The sequence below is a fragment of the Dermacentor variabilis genome, chromosome 2, assembly GCF_050947875.1.
Source record: "Dermacentor variabilis isolate Ectoservices chromosome 2, ASM5094787v1, whole genome shotgun sequence".
NCBI classification, from domain to species: domain Eukaryota; kingdom Metazoa; phylum Arthropoda; class Arachnida; order Ixodida; family Ixodidae; genus Dermacentor; species Dermacentor variabilis.
Window position 1 is genome coordinate 170,293,576 of NC_134569.1, and position 23,221 is coordinate 170,316,796.

The window sequence follows — 23,221 nt, forward strand, 5'->3', positions numbered from 1 at the left end:
AAAAGCTAGTGTAGCACTGGAAAACAACAAAGCATTGCTCCTCCTACACGTCAATATGTCCACTCTGCTATTTGGCGCCGCGAAGTTTAGCCAACGTTTAAATATTTGGATGCGCTATAGCATAGCAAGACAGGATATGTTGTTTGCTGCTATATGAAGCGAATCCCACTTTTATATTACTTTCTGTTGCATAATCGTTCAATATCTTTAGTGAACTAATTTTATTTTCATTTTTATCTTATCTTTAGTAATTTTGATATCTTTAGGAAAATTTCAAATGAAAACGCTATTGAGCGTTCTCAAAAACGTCCGATTAAGGAGTATGAGTTTTTGCTTATTACGCAATATTTTTTGTATTATACACAAAGCCTTGCCAATATGAAAAATTATTAGTGGGACTATCTGTTTCAGAAGGGGGATCGCTATTCCCTCATTCGTGCTGAACGACCCATAGGTTTAGCCTATGATACGCTACCACTAAAAATGTGCCAGGAAAGCAACAGTTTCAGGTTCTTCATTCTGCATTCATTATCACGAACGGAATTGTCTCTTGCTTTCGGCGGTGCAACTGAGACCAACATATGTGGCGTGAGCTTCTTTGCCAACGTCCACCTTCTTGAATCATTGTCCTGCCCTATCCGCTGGCAGTGCGCTATACTTTACGTACACTGGCTATTCGTGGCTTTCACATCTCACTCCACTGCTGCCTCTAACTTGAAGACTTGCGATTTTTTTTTAAACCATCTTGACTAAGGATGTAAAAAAAGAGTGAACAACATGGTTTATGTCGCATCTTTCTATAGCGAGGATGAAAATTTGGAAACTTTGGATAAAGTTAGCTGAGACACACTGCTGATTAAGATCACGCTCAATACACAGGAGAAATTTTGCGTCATCTTGTGCAACGTTTTCCGTGATTAGCGCCGCATTTAATTGCGCACTTTGCGTAAGCACAAAAAGAAAGCTTTCCTAACGCTGATTACGACATAAACGTAGGGTCAGTCAAGCTTGGCGTCGTGTTTTGTCGAACTGTCTCGTCTTGCTATTCCTTTGTTTAGATCACTTCCAAGCTACAATTTCGAGCACGCCACGGTCATCGGCAAGGCCCTTACGGCATTCCATGAATTGTGTGGGTGCTCGCCGTGGTTGCTTATTGGCTATGGTGTTGGGATCCTAAGCACAAGTTGGCGGGAGCGAATTCCGGCCACGGAGGCCACATTTCAATGGGTGCGAAATACGAAACACCTGTGTGCTGAAGATTTAGGGGGCCCGTTAAAGAATCCCGGTGGTCCAAATTATTCCCGAGTCTATTGCAGCGTGGCTCATAACCAGATCGTGGTTATGGCACGTAAAACCCATTAATTTAATTTAATTTTTAAGGTGTGCTAAAGGTATTGACGTGACTGAACTTTGAAAAAAATCGGGGGTAATGTGTGCGTCATTCTCCATTTAGCATGTTTTAAGCAGGAAGTAGGCGGATGCTCATCCAACAACTTTGACTTCGCCAGTATTATAACTTGCACATTACTAACTGCTACAAGCGGGTGTTACTTATAGTGTCCCAAAGAGCTATTAACAATCGTTATACATAATTGTAACCAACATATGGTTAGCATCATATCAACAAATACCACAAAAGACTGCTTGAACTTGTAGTACACAATAGATACCTTATGGCATACATCTAATACAGTATGTTACAGTTCTAGCCTACTTCGTTAAACTATACACATGGATGACGCTCGAATTTGAAATTTCCTATTTAATGTCAGTAGCTCATCTATAATTCAGTTGTATAAGCGCAAATGATAGCATTTGCAGGTAAACTTGGCTATCCACGAGCAATTACTTCATGTTATGACATATTGCGATCACCTTTCGTTTAGTCGCTTGCTGCTTTTGCTATTTCTAACTTGTAAGTATTTAGGCACGTTAAACACGCTGCGTGAGCGTTTAACGACGCAGTTTTCTTCGCAACATGTAAACTTAAATATGGAGAGTGCAAGGACTCCATGAGCTACAATATAACGCCCAGCATGGCATGCAAGGAAGCATACATGTCTTATCTTTCTTTATACAGCTTGACTTTTAAGATTTTAGTCTTCGCTTACATAGACGTGCAGAGAAGAAGCAGCAAAGTAGATCACCGAGTAGATCAACCAACATGCTATTGTGTTCGCGAACCACTAGTAACACGATACAGCAGGGTATTCTCTCTCGTGCTAATACTTGCTACGTGGAACACTTCGTGTGGTTGTGCCCGAACTTTAAAGAGGAAATAAATACATTTTTTAGCAGTCTGCAGAATCTTCCGCACGCAAGCTTTGAAAACGTAGTGTTGTCGGAAGGGCGGTGAGTAATAAGGACAAGGCTTTAACGTTTAATTATTGCCGCCTTCCGAGACACTGAGCGGATGAATGTTTGAAGAAACACAACCTCATAATGTAATAGATTCTCAGGCGGAACGTTTGCCGGCCAAGCAAGCCAGGCAGGCTAAACCTGACTGTTGGAACCTCACCCACCACAACCACCAAGTCTTCTAAGGTAGAAAAGCTGGAATTGTAATTTCTCTCTAAGAAGAAGTGCTTCCATGGAGGAGACTTGCACTGGCCGCAAGTAAAAACGATGCAAAATAATTCGCGACGATAGATGAGTAACCGTACTTAAACTTTCTCTAAAGCTATATTGTTGTAATATACAAACGAAAATAATAAGGTTATGCGGTCCAGTGGATAGAAATGTGGAGCCATGAACTGTTCGACGCAACAAACAGACATAATATTGCTTTCAAACCTTTCCAAATGAAATAAAAATTGATTACATAAGATATTCACTTGTAAGTATAAAAACCGATGCATATGAAGCTGTTTGGAAATTCTTCTCTCAGTCAGGTCTCGCGAAAATTCATAATAATTTGATGTAGACAGCCGTGTCGTCAAAGACGACATCACGCGCCCCTGAATCGCGTTTCGAATACCGCGAGATGTCAAGTAAATGCACGCTGCATCATAAGCATACCACACGACATTTCACCTTTTCATCATGGTCTTTAAGCAAGGGAAAGCGGATTTTACGAAGAGGACATTGGGATGCACTTACTCTTGCCATGTGCATCGTCATGCTGATTTGAGCATGTAACCATGCTCGCAAAAGAAAGGTACGTGACTTCTGTAACACAACAGACGGGATTAACAATCTCTCTAAGAAGTATTTATGTGTATATGCTATCTTCGGCTTTGAGGATAATTTTGAAACGGGAAAAGTGATACAGGTAGACTACGAATAGGGAGCCAGCACGATTTCAAAATTAGACCGTAGGATGCCCACTCGCTGTATAACATTCATTCGGCATGCAAGCTTTCTAATACGTGAATAAACGTAACTGTGTATTTGGTTGCGTCATTTCTTTGCGCTTGAGCCCCTACAAGGTCCGCATCACGCACATAATGTTTCCCATGCCTCATTGCTGCTGCCTCCCTGATACAGCCTAGCCATTTCCTTTAACCAAGTGATCGCGAAAGATAGGAATAGATCATTGTAAAGGTACGTAATTCTTCTTTAGCCTGATGTATGATATCCCACCACGCGTCCGTGTAATGGCATAAAATCTGGGGCACAAACTCCGTCATGCCAGAGTAAAACTGTGGACAATTTTTACACTAACCATTCACATCCTTAATTCTAGTTTCAGTTTGACAGGCCAACACAGTTTTCTTTTCTGGCCTGCAACAAGAGCGGCAGTACCTAATTTCGTCTTTTGGCGGCGAATGAAACGTCGCGCTGTATCCGTAAACTGCATGATGTAATTCCCACTATGATTTAATGAGCTAACTTTACCTGTTGCAGGCACTAATTAATTCGTGACGAATACAGAAAGCCGCTAATGTTACTGGTTTTCCAGGCACAATTCTGTTATTCCACGTTAAAGATTATTCAAATAAATGTACACGTAGTAAATACTGTGTTATTAACAGGTCAGCTCTGTTGAAACGTTTTGCTAATCTAATTTATTTAAAGTGAGACAATATAACAGGGTCCATGCTTATTTCTTAGTCCCGGCGTACTTAGCCACAAAAAGCGACCAAGGCATTTAATTTCTCACAATAGCGTTATAAGCATGGATCGAAGGGTAACACTGTTCACGCAATGAGGCACATAATACTACCAAGACAATTAATTTTTTTTATATTAGGCATCCCACATAGATTCTGCCAAAATTAAAGAAAACATGAAACTGCCGCGTAGCTGCAAAGAACTAACATAATATATTTTTTTTTGCTGTCGCTTAAAGTCCCACAATTTGTTGTATTGGATTTCACCTACTTACATAATTAGTTGCTATAATTAAAACCAACTTCACAAATAATATATTCAGAACAAAAGTGCCAATGGGAAAGCTGTGGCCGACCCCTAAGAAAACATTCCTGGATCCAACTTTCCGTTTCTCAATATGGGCAACATAACTGTCCGTCTTTTTTTTTTTTTTTTCAAAACCTGAAGAAGGCCCGCAAAACCCGAAAGAGCGCCGCACCACCTATAGGGTTACAAAAAGCTGGATCGGGAATATGTCATGACTGCCTCAATGATAAATTTACTCTTAATATATTATTTGCGAAATAAAATAGTTATGAACAACTAATTAGGTAGTTAGGCGAAAAACAAACAAAGATATTCTGACTTGTTCCAAGCGGCATTGAAAAATAACATCACAATAGTTTTGTCCAGCTACGTAGAGCACTCGCATATCTTAAAATTTTCACGCAGGTTACACGCGACACGTGGTATAAACCCCGTAAGCATAGTAAAATATTCGGAACCTGAATGCGAACGGTCTGACCCTGGGGTTTCCCTCAAGAAGCTGTGAAATGTGGAGGGTTATGGTGTTCTTACATTTTCCTAAAGCATGTTTTTGATTTCATACCTTCAGTGACTTGACCAGTGACGACGGATCCATCGCCCACGGTTTTGTGTACACATCAAACTGAAATAGAGCACGAGCGCACGAAAGTTTGAAATGTTGGTAATCGACTCAAGTAATAAAATTACCGCGATTCCACTCTTGATGCAAGTCTATTCCTGCAATCGTCAAATTTTCAGGAGGTTAAGCTGCTCTTTTACAAACAGAGCATCTTACGCCCGCTAAACAAGACCTGGACGCCACTGACTACTATCCAAAGCACTCCAAATGTAATTACATAGGTCACATATCTGCATCCGCAATTGATCATTCAGATAAATTAGTTCAGTTCGCTACATTAAATTTTTGTTGTGATTATCTCTGTGGTTTTGTGATACTTCGATAAGTCCATCAACCAAGTGTGAACGCTTATAGCAATTTTATTTTTGTGCGGGCGTATGTTTTAGCAATTTGTGGCGCTGCTGCTTTTTGCCAAATACGAGACACAAAGGTTTCATAGGTAGTAACATTAGCGGCACTTGCTACCAGTCGTATTTGAAGGATCCTCATCAAACAATTTGGCAACCACGCGATTGTTAACATGCCTAAGTGCTTCTGCCTGGGCTTCCGTTTAGTGCCTTGCCTAACAGTGAAAGACGCCATGTTACCAACAAGAAAAACTTTCAAAACAACACTAAAAGTAATTTTTCATAACTGCAGCTGATAACACGCGCAGCCGATATCGGTAATTTGCACCTACTCATTAAGAAAATTGCTGGCAGCAAAGTTATAACAATAGGATAATTACAGTTACAGTGAAACATTTCGGTTACCTCCTTGACTGCTCGATGGCCATGCTTCTTGATGAACTCTCGAAACTTCTCGCCGCACGTGTTCTCAGCACTTGACAACCACTCCGATGCTTCCTATGTCGTGGCAAAAGGCATGACGAAAGTCAAATGTAGGTTTGATACAGAATTCAGAATTGCCTACTACCATAATCCTTCCTGACAACTTAGAAAGGTCGCCCATTCGCATCAGCCAATTGAACTTAAGCGACTGAAGCTACGCATTGTAAATGAACACAACATGGCAATAATTAAGGCAGAACTAGAAACGTCTCAGATTTGAATACGGGGATCTGTAATTTTCCAACCCAAGTAAGTTTTTGATGGTACTTGAAATGTGTCTTTCATCAATGCCCACGAAATCAATAATGTCTTATTTCCATTGTGCGTACAATCGAGCAGCTATAGGGAAGGTTACTTCCTTAAGCCATTTTTGTAGAACTTCAGGGTAAACACGGGGAATGCGGGAGATGGAAATTCAAGACGATGAGCAAAACAAGAACAAGGTGAAAGCAGCAGCCAACGTTTCGACAAGTGGCCTTTTCTTTTTCAAGGTGACGTATGCTTTCCTCGCCACAGTATATATAGATGGGGTTCTTCTAAAGGGGAGAGGGTGTAAGGCGGCTGGGTCCGGCAACGAGGGAAGGTGCGTTAGCGCGAAGAATTGAGAGTAAAGGAATGCTGTGCACAAGGCCAAGGCCAGAGTCACCTCCCCCCCCCCCCACCATCTGTCAATCACGTGTCAACGCACGCGTGTTCGCTGGCGTGTCAACGGCGTCTGACACGCCTGCTGAAGAAGAAGGAGGAAAGGAAAAAAAAGGCTATGCCAAGAAACAAAACGAAGTTTTGTTGCCTGTAGCTTGAAATTTAGCATAGCGAATAGATTCTAAAGCTCCCTTTGAAACGTTTATGCCTATTGGTTGCAATGTCTTGAACTTATGGATAAGGTATGATTCTCTGTATTTTCTTTCTCGTTCATAACGGAAATTTGACAGTAAGATGTAGAGTTTAAGTTCATCAAAGTTATAACCTGGTTGGTTGAAATGCTAGGCGACGGTTTTGGGAAGCTTTTCAGCTGTGTCTGCGCGATGTCCGTTTAGTCCCACGTTCATTGGGCGTCCGGTTTCACCGATATGTTGTTTCTTACAGAAGGAACATTCAAGCATATAAATCCCATGCGAACTTGTACAAGTGAAGCTAGATTTGACTTCATGTGTATAACTATTTGCGGTGCTCCGCAAATAGCTAAACACATCAAGTCAAATCCAGCTATTGCAACCAATAGGCATAAACGTTTCAAAGGGAGCTTTAGAATCTATTCGCTTTATATGCTAAATTTCAAGCTATAGGCAACCACAATTAGTTTTGTTTCTTGGCGTACCCTTTTTTTCCTTTCCTCCTATTTTTTTACCCGGCGTGTCAGACGCCGTGGACACGCCGGCTAACACGCGTGCGTTGACACGTGGTTGACAGATGGGAGGAGGGGTGGCCCTGGCCTTGTGCACAGCATTCCTTTATTCTCCATTCGACACGCTAACAAACCTTCCCTCGTTGCCGCACCTACCCGCCTTACACCCTCTCCCCTTTAGAAGAACCCCACCCATATATACTGTGGTGAGGAAAACATACGTCGCCTTGAAGAAGACAAGTCCACTTGTCGAATCGTTGGGTCCTGCTTTCACCTTGTTCTCGTTTTGCTCATCGCTTTCTACCAACTTGGCATATGTAATATCTTATACAACTGAGAAAAGGGCTGACATTCCACAAATTGCGCCGTTGCGGAAACGTTACGGCAATTAGCGCGCTTTTCAAGTATTATGTGTGCAAAACGCGTTTCAATAGGCCGGTGCCACTGCTACTTTTGTGGAATGAGCGCTGCGTCAGAAGGTTCCTGTAGTGGGAGGCATTTTACATGACTTAATGATAATGGCAAACTAACAATTACCGTCTTGATGTGTTTTTTTACTTGTTATTTTAGCAACACCAGCCTCATTAACACTAGTGATGAGTGATTCAGTAAAAATAGGAACAATCTGCGCTAAAGTCCCCTCCCCCTTTCCTACCAATTTTCTGGCAAAATTTACAATGCAGTTAGCCTGAGCATTGTGCGCACGGTTGCCTTAAACTCAAGTGTAATGAAAAGCAGATAGGAATGCTGGCATCGTGGCTCTTGCAGGGGAAAGGTGAGAATGTGGTTTGAGGGGTGTAAAGCAAGTTCACTTGAATGAAGTCATTCTTATCTGCTTCTCCAAATGCGAACAACACCACATTTTCCTTAACTGTACTCACCTCGGTGCTCATGTTGAGGAAGCGTTCCTTGTCCGGGGAGTCTCTCAGCAAGGAGCCTAGTTCCTGCAGTGAAGGAGAACGCTTAAGAATACATAAATACGCTTTTGTCTCCTGCAACATACGGGTCTGACGGTAACACCCTAGAAAAAGACGAACAGCTGGCGAATGAATAAAATGCTGGTTGGGAAGGATTAGCATCGCAACAGGTGCGTTGCTCATGCGACGTGTCTGTTTAGCCGCGCGTGGTAGATTCCTATAAGGCACCTCTGTAGTAAATATAAACGCAACACAACAGTACTGCGTTGGGATGGATAGTTGGGCGTGTTGGTTAATCATGATGTGAAGTGAAGGCGCTAAAAAGACGACGGACGAAGAAGGAACACACACAGGGCGCCCTGTGTGTTTGTGTGTTCCTTTTTCGTCCATCGTCTTTTTACTGCCTTCACTTAAGAACAGTACTAGGAATAAAGCCCTGTTGAAAAATCCATATTCTAAATAACTCCCATATGCAATAATCCGATATCAAACATACAGGATCCCATATATAAACCCGTATTCTTATATGTCATATGTTGTTATTCGACATAGGAGTTATGGGAAAACGTTCTTTTTTTCAGTAGTGTAGTTCTTTGTAGAAGCCGAGCAACGTAGAAAATTCGCACTTTCTTTCAGGCATCATGGTGTAGTTTCAAGGAAAATAATCTCCAGGGACCATGGCAACAAACACTTCCAGCTTGTAGTTACTCAAGAAGGCACCACGTATGGGCCAAGAAATCCACCACTCTGCTTTAACAATGTAGTCTTGTTTTTAAAACTTCGTGAAAGAAAACATGCCCATAAAGCATTACCACAGAAGCATGATCAAGTGGGCAAGTCAGCTCTCATAGCAAAAAAAAAAGAGAAGCACGAACGAGAAAACTACGAAAGAAAGAATTATGCAGACGACAAGAAAGTACTCGTGCCTTCTGCCCCTTGTGTGAATACTTCAAATGACCTATACCCTGCTAAGAACGACAGCGGGGGATCAAATCCCGGCCGGGGCAGCCGCATTTCAATGGGAGTGAAAATAAAAAAAAATGTCCGTGTCCCGTGCATTCGGGGCACGTTAGAGATCTGGCGATGAAAATTATTCCGGGGTACCACACTATGGCTTGCCTCATAATTAATTCTTGGTTTCGGCACGCAAACCCCGAGGATTCAAAATCTCCAGATGTACATCTTCTGCTCCGTGGATGTCCCGTTCGCACTCTTCTTTCTACGACAGTATTCTACGACAGTAAAACAGTTCGCAAAAAAATATTTGCTTAACTTTTTTTTTATTCTCTATAAGCTAAAGCCAAGCGTAATGCAAATGGTTTTCAGCGGCAGTGTCTTCCGCGATATGTTAAAATAACGCCAATCATCTTTAAATTGAACTATTCACACCTGCAACGAAGAAAGCGTTATCCGCAAAGTCTCCTGTCTCGTCCCCCCCCTTTTTTTTGTCACCGCCCGCTTTCGCTCTATTTACTTGCACTATCGCACGAGCTAGACCAAAGAAACGTGTCATGCGTCATGACTCCTCCAAAGGAAAGGCGATATACGAACGTCCTTCATAGACTATGCAATATCTGGATCACCAAATGGACATGCTATCACAGGAAAGCAAGCAACACAAAAGCACGTTCTTCTGGCCTTGGCGCGCTGAAAGTCCCGCATGCTGTACGAGAGTACAGACTGGATAGGCAGTGCCGTGAGCAAAAGCCATCAAAAGAAAAGCATCTCACTATTGTTTCGGCTCCTTAAGAACGCCACTTCGGCTTCTCCTACTGTCGGCTCTCTATTGGTATGCGTTGGCGGGTACGAGGAGAGAAAGAATAGGAGCAGCAGACAATCCCTGCATGAGTATAGCCTGTGCTAGAAAGGAAAGTTCCAAACCTGAAGGCAAACTTGTCAGAAGCTAAAAGGGAAAGCGTTTGCTGCAAGAAACAAGTACGTTGTACCTGCTAGAGCTTTACAGGAGCAAAAATTATTTCAGGAGAGATGAAAACTTTTCGAAGCCATGCACAGTTTGAATCGATCCTACGAGAAGTTCGTTGCAGCAAGTTCGCTGTTTAGCACAGCTTGGGGCTCCGCAGTGCGTTACCAGGTGGAACAAGGTGCTCGCATGAAGGGAGTTAATGTTTGTGCGTGTGTGTGAAGCGGATCAGTGTCGGCCTGAGTGTGACGTCAGCAACCAGGCGACGACGACTGCGCTACTATGAGGGCGATGGAAACGGAATGATGACTTTTTTTTTTTGTACACTCGCGAAGAAACCTTTTAACATGTTCTGTGGCGACCTGGGCCGATGCCGAAGGCGGTAAAATGCAGCGCAGCGTCTGTGCTGCAGTAGCGCTAGCTGCAATACACGGTGAATGAAAGAAACTAATCATCTTATTGTGAAGTGACGTTACACACGCAAGATACAGTCTTGCGCTTTTTCTGTGTCTGTGGCCTCACGAAAACAAGCTTGAGTGTACATTCATCTCGAAGCAAATTTTTTCGGCGTGACGAGGTGCACGTGCAAATTGTTTCTAGGGGTTAGCTTCGGTGCGACTGCAGTATGGGACTTGTTACACAGAATCATTGAGTTTACCAAAATATGACGAGAGAAAACGCTGGGACAAAAGTTTATGAAAGCTGCAACTTGGGCAGTTCAAGCCACATGACAATAATGAGCATTGCATACATTTGTCTGAGCTTTAGTCTTTTGGCCTGAATCGGCTTGTAACGATGATGTTCGACAAAGCATCACATCAATAACACAACAATTCACAGTGTTGCGCATACGAGCAGACACATCTGATTCCCTTGCTCTGTTTAGAAAGCTATGAGTGCTTCGAATTTTAGAAACATAAAGCGTAACAAACAATTTTGCGTGAAGCTCGCAAGTCACAAAGGCGCATAAAACAAGAAGGCCTAAGTTTGGGCAAACCAGTCTAACGCTGGCTGAGTCGCCCTACTTGCAGTTCCCGCATATAAAATACTCCGTTTCGTACTTAGCGTGCAACACTGTGGAACCTACGCAAGTTTTTCGGCGATTAAAATGCATTACTCTGCGCATTTCGTGATCAAGCTGCGTGACCCAGCGCAACCCTGCACGTGCGGTGAAACGACAGGCTGCAAATGAGAAACCAGAAAAAAAGAACAATGAAACTTAAAGCGACCTAGAACATTGTATTACCAGCCTTATAACCCAGCTTAGGAGGGAGGCCAAAAGTAGCATATACAGTGCTAAAACGCGAGCACGTCCTGTGCTACCGAGGCTTAGCGGAGAGAAGAGAACTAGGAGTCGGATTCCTGATTAATAAGAATGTAGCTGGTAACATACAGGAATTCTATAGCATTAACGAGAGGGTGGCAGGTCTTGTTGTTAAACTTAATAAGAGGTACAAAATGAAGATTGTACAAGTCAACGCCCCTACATCCAGTCATGATGACCAGGAAGCTTCTATGAAGACGTGGAATCGGCGATGGGTAGATTGTAAACTAAATACACTGTACTGATGGGCGACTTAAATGCCAAGGTAGGCAAGAAGCAGGCTGGAGACAAGGCAGTAGGGGAATATGGCATAGGCACTAGGAAAAACAGGGGAGAGTTATTAGTATAGTTTCAATAACAGAATAATGTGCGGATAATGAATACCTTCTTCCGAAAGCGCGATAGCGGAAAGTGGACGCGGAGGAGCCAGAACGGCGAGACTAGAAATGAAATAGACTTCATACTCTGCGCTAACCCTGGCATCATACAAGATGTGGACGTGCTCGGCAAAGTGCGCTGCAGTGACCACAGGATGGTAAGAATTCGAATTAGCCTAGACCTGAGGAGGGAACGGAAGAAACTGGTACATAAGAAGCCGATCAATGAGTTGGCGGTAAGAGGGAAAATAGAGGAATTCCAGATCAAGCTACAGAATAGGTATTCAGCTTTAACTCAGGAAGAGGACCTTAGTGTTGAAGCAATGAACTACAATCTTGTGGGCATCATTAAGGAGTGTGCAATGGAAGTCAGTGGTAACTCCGTTAGGCAGGATACTAGTAAACTATCGCAGGAGACGAAAGATCTGATCAAGAAATGCCAACGTATGAAAGCCTCTAACCCTACAGCTAGAATAGAACTGGCAGAACTTTCGAAGTTAATCAACAAGCGCAAGACAGCTGACATAAGGAAGTATAATATGGATAGAATTGAACATGCTCTCAGGAATGGCGGAAGCCTAAAAACAGTGAAGAAGAAACTAGGAATTGGCAAGAATCAGATGTATGCGTTAAGAGACAAAGCCGGCAATATCATTACTAATATGGATGACATAGCTCAAGTGGCTGAGGAGTTCTATAGAGATTTACACAGTACCAGTGGCACCCACGACGATAATGGAAGAGAAAATAGTCTAGAGGAATTCGATATCCCGAAGGTAACGCCGGAAGAAGTAAAGAAAGCCTTGGGAGATATCGAAACGGGAAGGCAGCTGGGGAGGATCAGGTAACAGCAGATTTGTCGAAGGATGGTGGACAGATTGTTCTAGAGAAACTGGCCACCCTGTATACGCAATGCCTCATGACCTCGAGCGTACCGGAATCTCGGAAGAACGCTAACATTATCGTAATCCTTAAGAAAGGGGACGCCAAAGACTTGAAAAATTATAGACCGATCAGCTTACTGTCCGTTGCGTACAAAATATTTACTAAGGTAATCGGAAATAGAATCAGGAACACCTTAGACTTCTGTCAAGCAAAGGACCAGGCAGGATTCCGTAAAGGCTACTCAACAATAGATCATATTCACACTATCAATCAGGTGATAGAGAAATGTGCGGAATATAACCAACCCTTATATATAGCTTTCATTGATTACGAGAAAGCGTTTGATTCTGTCGAAACCTCTGCACTCATGGAGGCATTGCGGAATCAGGGTGTAGACGAGTCGTATGTAAAAATACTGAAAGATATCTATAGCGGCTCCATAGCCACCGTAGTCCTCCATAAAGAAAGCAACAAAATCCCAATAAAGAAAGGCGTCAGGCAGGGAGATACGATCTCTCCAACGCTATTCACAGCGTGTTTACAGGAGGTATTCAGAGACCTGGATTGGGAAAAATCGGGGATAAAAGTAAATGGAGAATACCTTAGTAACTTGCGATTCGCTGATGATATTGCCTTGCGTAGTAACTCAGGAGACCAATTGCAATGCATGCTCACTGACCTGGAGAGGCAAAGCAGAAGAGTGGGTCTAAAAATTAATCTGCAGAAAACTAAAGTAATGTTTAACAGTCTCGGAAGAGAACAGCAATTTACAATAGCGAGCGAGGCACTGGAAGTCGTAAGGGAATACATTTAATTAGGGCAGGTAGTGACGGCGGATCCGGATCATGAGACGGAAATAATCAGAAGAATAAGAAGGGGCTGGGGTGCATTAGGCAGGCATTCTCAGATCATGAACAGCAGGTTGCCATTATCCCTCAAGAGAAAAGTGTATAATAGCTGTGTCTTACCAGTACTCACCTACGGGGCAGAAACCTGGAGGCTTACGAAAAGCGCTCTACTCAAATTGAGGACGACGCAACGAGCTATGGAAAGAAGAATGATAGGTGTGACGTTAAGGGATGAGAAAAGAGCAGATTGGGTGAGGGAACAAACGCGAGTTAATGACCTCTTAGTTGAAATCAAGAAAAACAAATGGGCATGGGCAGGACATGTAATGAGGAGGGAAGATAACCGATGGTCATTAAGGGTTACGGACTGGATCCCAAGGGAAGGGAAGCGTAGCAGGGGGCGGTAGAAAGTTAGGTGGGCGGATGAGATTAAGAAGTTTGCAGGGATGGCCTGGCCACAATTAGTACATGACCGGGGTTGTTGGAGAAGTATGGGAGAGGCCTTTGCCCTGCAGTGGGCGTAACCAGGCTGATGATGCTGATGATGATGAACCCAGCTTGTGCAGTTTTTCCGTATCAAACAGTTTTCATTTTTAGAAAAGCCTAAATGACGAACCATTCAGCGTCAGTGCTGGTAAAAATGTCGCACTCTTTCTTGGTGTGAATGCAGCTGCTGCAACAAGTCTCACTAGCCCTTAGAATGTTGCCCGCTGTGTATCAAAACGGAGTATAGAGCCTCAGTTTTGTGCAGTAATCTTTGTATGAAACACCATTTGCTAGTGTTTTTACCAGCCGTACCATACCCATCGTCCTAAGTGAGGAACGTCGCAGTCTTGGTCTGTGATACGAAGATCTTTCTGCAATTTTTCATGCCCTCGCATCAACTGTACTCGCTGGGTAGACGCAAATTGCCAGTTTTAAACATTGAGATGCATTTGCATAATCCAACTACATAAATGCGCATTTGTAATTAGACCATATTATAGCGATTATTATATATGGTATCTCCCCAACGCAACCTCCAGTTCATCTACAGTCGCACTCAACATTTCTTAGACATGGAGGCCTCTGCGTGGCATTGTTTACCTGAATCAGTCGAGGAACACCAGCACTTTCGACATCTCCTCCTAGAAGAATCTTTGACAGCTCGCTGAAGACTTCGTTGTTCAGTTCTGCAAACAATGCGCTCATCTTTATATACGGGTAAGTGCATATTGAGGAAACGTGGCACGAGAATGTGCAGCTCCAGCCTGTGTAGGGCAATTACACCTCAGCAATATTTCACAACCGCGTTCTTCTCAGTACGAAAGCACTGGAATATGTACTCTAATAGCAGGGAGAAAATGGTGTGTATTCCCGTCGCGAGTGACGTCAATGGTAGGTGGCCGCTTACCCCGGCTGTTTTGTTCAGGTGAAAAATTCCACGTAAACATCAGTACAACCCACAAAGAAGAGACGAGACAAGCACTGGCGCTGACTAACCTCCTCGCTCGGCTGTCCCACACGCTCGCTGGGTTCGTACATGCTAGGAGATAAGTAAACGCGTGCTATGTAGCCTGAAGGATGTTGCGCTGCTTTCTCGATGTGAAGCCCATGGAGCCCAGTGTATTTTTTTTTTTACGCGGGAGCGTATACTCTCCAACTTTGGAGATTTGCTATGTGAGTGTATGAAGCTCAGCGATAAAAGTCGGCACAGCGCCAAGAATGAGGTTTGCGCGGCGCAGTTGTCACGCCGGATGATCACTGACCCAGAGATAGGAATTGGTGGGTGGACCCGTGGATGACGTCGTTGGTACGGCAGGGGCTGTGTCAACTCGCACGGGTAGCGTGGTGTGGAGCGGATGGCTTCACATGTGATATATGGTATATGCTTTGCGAATACCTTACCAAAATTGCTTCGAATACAAAACGTATATGCTTAAAGGAAAGCTTTAGCTAGTGGTCAAGTCCTATTTCTCCATTCAATTACATGTAAAACGCCCAAATGGGTTCGTTAAGTTACCGTTTTACCTATTGGAATGACATATTTTGTCATTTGAAAGGAAATTCCTAGCAACTCTAGCATACAGAATTCTCATTTAAACGTCGAAAAATGCCGAACTTTGATAATTTTGGAAATATCAGGAGCTTTGCAAATTTGTAACTCAATATTCCTTCTTTTTGTAAATGAGTTTGTATAGGCCATTTATACCTGCAATAATAACGGTAGCCTAATAATTCTTGTAGTCAGATCATCCAAAATGAACAAACGTCCTGCGCGACAGTCCAAACCAAATATTGACATTTACTAACCTCCACTGGCGGTTGCTAGTACCTGTATAATAATGAGGTTGTACATCGATGATGCTGCAAATGCCTTTACTAAGAGCGTGGCGGGCTGCAAGAAAGGACAAAAGGTATTTTAAAAAGAACAGAATGGTCAACGAAGCAGCATTGGCATAGGAATGCTGAAACCCACTCGTGACTAAATGCCACGGACGACCTAACTGCCATAGAATTCATAGGTACAATAACTACTAGGTACACATTAGGCACTGGCGTATCTTCGAGCAGTCCATATAGGTGTGTATTAAAAACAAGAGAATGTTGTGCCTATGTGTGATATTTCAGGAGTCCATGGCGGATATATTGTTGACCTTGACGTGCATTACTCAGGAAAACCCAGTGAAAATGCAACATGAAGCTCACATTAATTTTGCTGCCTTTATTGCATTTATGTGAATTCACACTATCGCGTCAAAAGCTCCTGTCATACCAAAGAGATTTATACCGCATTGCCTGATTAACTTTTTTTTTCAAATCAATGGGTACCTCCGTCATTACAAAAACAGTTTGTGCAGTAAACCAGAGGCAGTGTCGAGAAGGCAAATATTCATTACTTCGAGAACGTGTCTGGCTTGTGGCAAAAATTTTGCCCCATTTTCGAACGTTTTCGCTCTATGTGGAGGACTGAATAGGTCCGTAGTGGCATCACCAAACCTATCTGAACAATATTTTGCGTTAATTAAAATCACCTGTTTTTTATAGATGTGCTGCGCCTGAACAGCCAAGACATTTTACCTGGCAAGCTAACTTACCTACCTATGATTTGTACTGACAGTACAAAATGATTATCGGCAAGCATTTCATAGCACGAGTGGCTCAAAACATTAGAAGGCAGAATAATTTGGTATTTTTCTGTTACATAACTTCCATACCTCTCGCATGTGATGCAAGTTGTAGCCGATGTATTTGTATATCTGCTCCGCAGTGATCATTCCGTCGGCTGACAACTTTAGTTCAGCAGCTGCGGATGCAGTCTTATCCAGACCTTGAGCACCAGAAAGCATCAGCTGCAATATGAAATGGGAGAATGATTGTTAGAAAATGAATGCCAAAAAGATGTCCGAACTTGTGCGCATCCCCAGCGAGAAACAGTAAAAAATGGCACATCCATGATCACTCTATAGTATGCACTTTCGTAATACGCCACGGCACTTTCCTTGAGAAGTACCAAAAACGTAGCACACCCAACTTCACAAAATATGTCGCCCTTCTGACTCACCTGCGTTTCAGAGCCAACACAACCAAGCACTGTAACACCCTGTCTATGTAAATACTGGCTACCGGTTTTATACTCGGTCCTTCTAAGTGACAGTAGTCATTTGGCATGTTATTCATTCCTTCATTTGGCACGGTAGAACACTTTCATACCTCAGACACACAGTCGACTTACTAGCCCGCGTTCTCTCTTATCTGCAAAACTTTTCCCCAAAGCACCTTGCCTTGAGCACTGCGTTTTCGAAAAAAAAAGAAGTGCAGATACACCCAACCAAGCTAAGCGGGAACTTACCTAAGCTTTATTACGATATGCTAACATGGAATGCTGGCCAGGAGATTATTTAATAAAAAGCCGCTTTTAAATCTTCTGTCACGAATTTCACAAATGCTGACTTTCGGATTTAAAAGGAGAAAATTCACAAACGGCCAGGACCGAGCCGCATTGACCTGCTGCGTTTGCCCACGCACAGTGTAGATTCACCTCATCAAAACTTATCAAGGGGGCCTGGGACGCTTCGAAGCTTAAACTGAGACAAAATATGGATTTATCGTCCCGCTTCGCCTTGGTATATTAACCACATATTTACCTACAAAGCTCTCGTTGCTCGCACAACAATTTTTATTATTTTTTTTGCAGCCAGGCGCTGAAGGCGAATTCCTTCCTCTGCCCCCAGTGGAAAAAGTAAGTGCTCGTACAGTACCTGTCACCCAGTGTGCTCCAACCGCTGATGAAACCATCATAGAGTGTGTAAGCGCAGTTGAACGAGAATATAGAAAGAAACAGATACACAGACACAGCGCCCTGTTTCTTTCTACGTCGTGGTTAAGTCGCGCTTAAACGCTCCATCATGGATTCAAACGAACTAGCCCGCCGACGTCTTTTAACCAAGCTGATGACACAACGTTCTGGGGCTTCCGGCCCCTTATTTTCCGAAAGATTTGGCAATTTGAGACATATATTACTAAAGATTTGGCACGCACCACATGCAGGACTCGCTGGTAATGGCATACACGTTCTCAAACTAATGCACCCTAACTAATATCATACGCAAGATGGTGAAAAAAATCACCGCCCAAGCACTCCATGTAGAAGGTTAACCAGCGAAGCTAAACGTGCGGCCCCGCTGTTTCATCATCATCATCATCATCATCATCATCATCATCCTGACTGCAGGGCAAAGGCCTCTCCCATACTTCTCCAACTACTCCGGTCACATATTAATTGTGGCCATGTTGTCCCTGCAAACTTCTTAATCTCATCCGCCCACACCTAACTTTCTGCCGCCCCCTGCTACGCTTCCCTTCCCTTGGAATCCAGTCTGTAACCCTTAATGACCATCAGTTATCTTCCCTCCTCATTACATGTCCTGCCCATGCCCATTTCTTTTTCTTGATTTCAACCCGCTGTTTATCATTGGGTTAATTATGACGGTTCACTAAACGATGGCTTGGTAGGCTGCCGAATCCGCGGTACACAAATACTACTTGCGCTCGGCTGCACGAGCCTGATTTTTTTAATACGTGTTTATTTCTGCTTTTGATAGGCGAAGCCTTGCGGTAGAAAAGGGGTGCTCTATGGGGGAGGGGGAGGGGGACCGGTGCCTGTTCTTGTGCCCGGGCTGCAGCATCGCCACGGGGTACATGAGCTCGTTCCCGATTCTGCTCGCGGCTTTGCTGATCGAAAGCTGCCTGCTCTTCAGTAGTACGTATGGCGCGTGGCCTGCCCGATTCCGAGGGGCAGATAAACTGCTGCACGCGCGCTTGGCTGCAACGGAGAGCAACAACGTCACTACTGGCGCAGCCAATCGCGTGCCTTTCGCTTACTGTTATTGCAAATGCGCATGAGGTTGGGCCGGACGAGTTTTCAGTGTACAGGCGACAGAGGGGCAGATGAATCGGCTAAACATATACGGCTTCGCTGTAAAAATAAACATATATTTCATTTCAAACTTTTAAAGTCCATGTGCCGTAAACGCAAAAAGGACCCTAACATATTTATCGTCATAATATCAATTTCAGCAGACTGGCAATAAAGAGCCTGCTAGCGGGGCAAAGGCTAAATGCTGAAAATTTTTGTAGAATATCTCTAGCCCTTTTTAACAAAATAAAATGTCGCAGTTTCGCCCAGAATGCAAAGCATCGATTGCAATAGCAAAGTAGTAGAATGTTATGCGAAATTAAGATAGTAGTTTTAACGGCAGCAGAAACTTAAAAACATTCGCTTGCTAAGTTAACTCCGTCTCTGTCGCAGCTCGCTTTCAAGATAGGGCCCGCGCTGCTGTGTCATACGTAGCAGCCGCCAGGGCGGAAAGCCCCCTCTGCCTCGCCCCCGTGCCTTTATCACGACGGAAGACGGCACGCTTCCTCCCCACTTTGCTCCCTTGCGCGGGTGAGGTTGAGCCGCCATCGTCGGTTCACCTTCACACGCTTTCACTCGCACATACCGCGTATACGGAGAGCGGCGACGATGTTTCGCCCTTGGACTTTATACTCAAGAACACCGGTACGACGACAACGACGGAAGAAAGGCACCTGGTGTGGCCATATATTTGATATCGCAATAATAAACATAGGGTTGTTCTCTTCGCACAATGAAATAAAATATAGCGCAGAACAAAACGCCATCTTACCCCTTATAAGTGGAGTAACAAAGCACTATCACAATTTCGATATACGAGTTTTTCCTTAACATATATATATATATATATATATATATATATATATATATATATATATAAGGGTTTACTCAGAGACCTATTAATATAATACATGTACTCGTTTAAATACACACATATATATCATCCTCACCTCGTGCATCAACCGTCAGTGCATAAAAGTGTGCAAAAGTTGCTTATGAGAGTAGGTTATTTCCCAAGTGATTATTCAGTGTTTCATGCTACTTCAGAAAATCTGTGGGGTTTCGTTGTAGCCTAATTTCCCTTCGACGTTGTTTTGTGCATGAGGTATTTGAGAGGTCTCTTTCTTTATTCCCTGCGTACTTCTTACTGCGTGTTTGCGTTGCTTAGGGAACCTTGGGCATTAGCCCGAATTTATTTCATCACTTTTCTTGTAACACTTGCTGTGGTAAATTAGTTTGGAAAAGAATCATGGGGTTTTAAGCGCCAAAACTGCTTTCTGATTATGAGGCACGTCGTAGTGGAGGAATCCGGAAATTTCGGCCACCTGGGGTTTTTTAACGTGCACCTAAATTTAAGTACGCGGGTGTTTTCGCATTTCACCCCCATGGAAATCCGGCCGCCGTGGCCGGGATTTGGTCCCGCGACCACGTGCTCAGCAGCCCAACACCACAGCCACTGAGCAACCATGGAGGGTGTCGTGAATTAGTTTCAGAAGCTCGAAAGAATATCGCTGGTCCACTCGTATTATATCAGGCTTTGTGAATTTAAGAACTATTTCTAAATCTGGCACATTGGATTAGTAATTTTGAAAGAGCGAAATATTTTTTTTGTAGAATAACAAGCTTGTAATGATGTCATAATGTTGTGGTTCACCACTCTAGTAAACTATATGTACGTTTACTGTAGAAGAGGGGAAATATAGATCCTCAGTGCTTGTCTTCGTTGTCTCCTTTCCTTCTGTTGGTGTGAGCGGTAGTACACAGTAACATGGGATAATATAAATCTTCATTTAGCCAGAGTGTTATAAGGTGGGCTATCATCTAAATACATCGAAAGGAAATCGCTAACTCTGAATTCCCGTAGTTTATGTGTGTACTGCCGCCTAACTTATCTTGAAAGTATTCCCCACGAAAATTTTCTTTGGACAACTTGACTCACGCGAAGGAACGAAGTAAGCCTGATGCATTTTTTTCTTTCTTTCTTGATGTAGGCGTGCCATTCGGCTCTGAGAAAGAGACATACGACTGTGTTCAAGAAATATAAAAAGCCTAAGCTATGATGAAAACCTACCGGCTATAAAGGCTGCAAAGGTTACAGGCTGTAAAGGTTCCAGGCTTTCACCGCTCTATGTGAGCTATGTGAGGCCTTTACTGGAAAACCAAAATGACGGACCATTTAACTAATAATAAACAGATTGTTTAACATGACCTTTTTCATATTTGTTTATTTAATTTTACGACATTCCAAATTTTACGAAGGTTCCAGTATTTTCACTCGACTTCGTAAAATCGGGGTTCAACTGTATCAGAAGACCGAACGCAAAACAGGTTACAAACGAGGCGGAGACATCATGAAGTCGAGCCCAGATCATAGATCAGATCATAGACTCATAGGGTCTGAACTAGTTGACAGATGACCCTCAACCAAGGAGCCCAAAGCAAAAGCCACAGTTTACAAGGAAATGAAGAGGGAAGAATAAAATTCAGTAATAAATATTCAAAAAGTGTTATTTTAGAGCCGAAGTAGGCTAACGAAGAAGCTGCCGCCGCTGAGTGCCATGGAAACAGTAATGACACACAGGTTTGAAAATATTGGCAGTGAAATGTAAATTACGCATGGAAGAAAAGTAGACTTAGGTGCATCTCGACAAAAGACACGGTAAATTTCTGCGACAAACGCGCCCTGACAGCACCTGCCCAGGTGGTGGAGAAACGCGACACAGCCCGACACTGACAACAGCTTTCTAAACATTCAGCGACCATAAAGGCTTCGCGTGACAACATGTGGGCCTCAAAGAGATCGGCTACTCGCGCGCCTTACAATTCAGTCCCACAAAAACAAGTGCGCATAGCGGAAAAAAATCGGGCCTGGAAGGGAACCAACCGGCCGATTCGCTAGCCCGAGGGATTATTAACCAGGCAGGCTCGACTGGGACGGGCCTGGGAGTCCACGGTAACAAACCGACTACAACGGATGCCCGAGAGCTTCTCGCTCATCGGCGCACAACTATAAAAAAAATACCCTCCCCCTCATCCACAACTCAGTGGAGAGGAAGCTGCCAGTTGGCGCGAAATTCTGACCGGGGTCTTAACCCACCCTAAATTAGGAAATGTCACGTTCGCTATTCGTTACAGGGTCCACTGCCCATGGCTAGGCGGCATGCCAACAATATAACGCACAAAATGGGATTGTGAAACACACCCGTTTGCTCAAACACGCTACACAACGTAGCAATGAGAGGCAAAGCTAACCAGCTCAGACATGGCCAGACTAAAGTCGTTCATAAACCAAGTCAGGCGGGCGGCCGAGGCCAGTGGTGCCCTGGACTAAAGTGGCTTCGACCATTCATTCCTCCAAAATCCTTTTGAACAACTTAAACTTTTTTCTCTCTTTCTCTCTCCTTGTACGGAATTGGAAAAAGTGCCAAAGAAAGCTACCCGGTTTTAAAAGGGAAACAGGGTAAAAAAAATGACGAGCACTACGGAAAGCTAGCGGCCACATTAAAGGCATTGTCCCTCAACTGTGCAGGCGATGAGAACGACGGTAAAGTGGCGACGTTTACGAAATGAACAATTTCTTTTAGATCTCACAAAACTACCTCAACGACTCGGAGCCCTCCGTTGAATTATTTGCCATTGATGCAGCCATCGATTATGATGGAGGCACGTGCGCTTGTAACGCAGGTCACTGGAAGATTATGTTTAGCCCAGAGAAGCTGACGCATCTAGGACGCGTTAAATTGATGCACGAGCAAGATTAGAATATAAACTTGCGTCCACTGCCTGAGTTACCTCCAATTGGTTGCAGTAGCAAGTGGGTGTCGGCTAAAAGATTGGAATTTTTCTGCAAGTTTCTCCCTGGTGCCATCTATGCAGCCATGCATACTTTTTTGCCGTTGGTTATTTTTTCTTGGATTTTGTTTCTTTTACCGACCAATAGCCCCACTATTAAGCTGTAGCGACATCGGAAGTTGCTTGTGTGTGATCGGAGCCTAGGCCTTCATACCTTGATATTGAGAAACAAAATCAAGAAGATCGCCGATATAACGACCGAACATTGTGACCGACATGAGATAGAGGGTAGCGATCGTCTACATCACCATTCACTTCACTTGCCGTGGAGGGGGGCAAACGGGTTAGAAACGGCTACCCGTCCGGCACGAAGCGAACCACAATATGTTACCGTGTCAGGCGATGATGTAATTTCTAGTAAATATAGATACGGAAGTCTGCGCCGAACCTACAGGGAAGCACTTCTACCGCGAAACTGCTTAAGCCTCAGACGTGTGCTTTTAGACAATCGTTGATCATGAATCGGGTAAGATGTCATATGACTGTCTGTGGGTATTTGTCCAATGACAGGCGGTCATAATGTTATAGCATAGAACCGCTCAGCTG

The 23,221-nt window shown here is 43.6% G+C and overlaps 1 protein-coding gene across 1 annotated transcript in view; it reads right to left on the reverse strand.

Moving 5' to 3' along the window:
- The window catches only part of LOC142572934 (rifampicin phosphotransferase-like), a 103,431-nt gene that overhangs the window by 22,898 nt on the left and 57,312 nt on the right, over positions 1 to 23,221 (reverse strand). Inside the window, exons 26-31 of the mRNA XM_075682392.1 lie at positions 16,623 to 16,757; positions 15,718 to 15,802; positions 14,512 to 14,597; positions 8,035 to 8,097; positions 5,731 to 5,823; positions 4,922 to 4,981 (exon numbers count right to left, since the gene is read on the reverse strand). Of these exons, the coding sequence (XP_075538507.1) occupies positions 4,922 to 4,981; positions 5,731 to 5,823; positions 8,035 to 8,097; positions 14,512 to 14,597; positions 15,718 to 15,802; positions 16,623 to 16,757 (522 nt within the window). The remainder of the gene's footprint in view (positions 1 to 4,921; positions 4,982 to 5,730; positions 5,824 to 8,034; positions 8,098 to 14,511; positions 14,598 to 15,717; positions 15,803 to 16,622; positions 16,758 to 23,221) is intronic.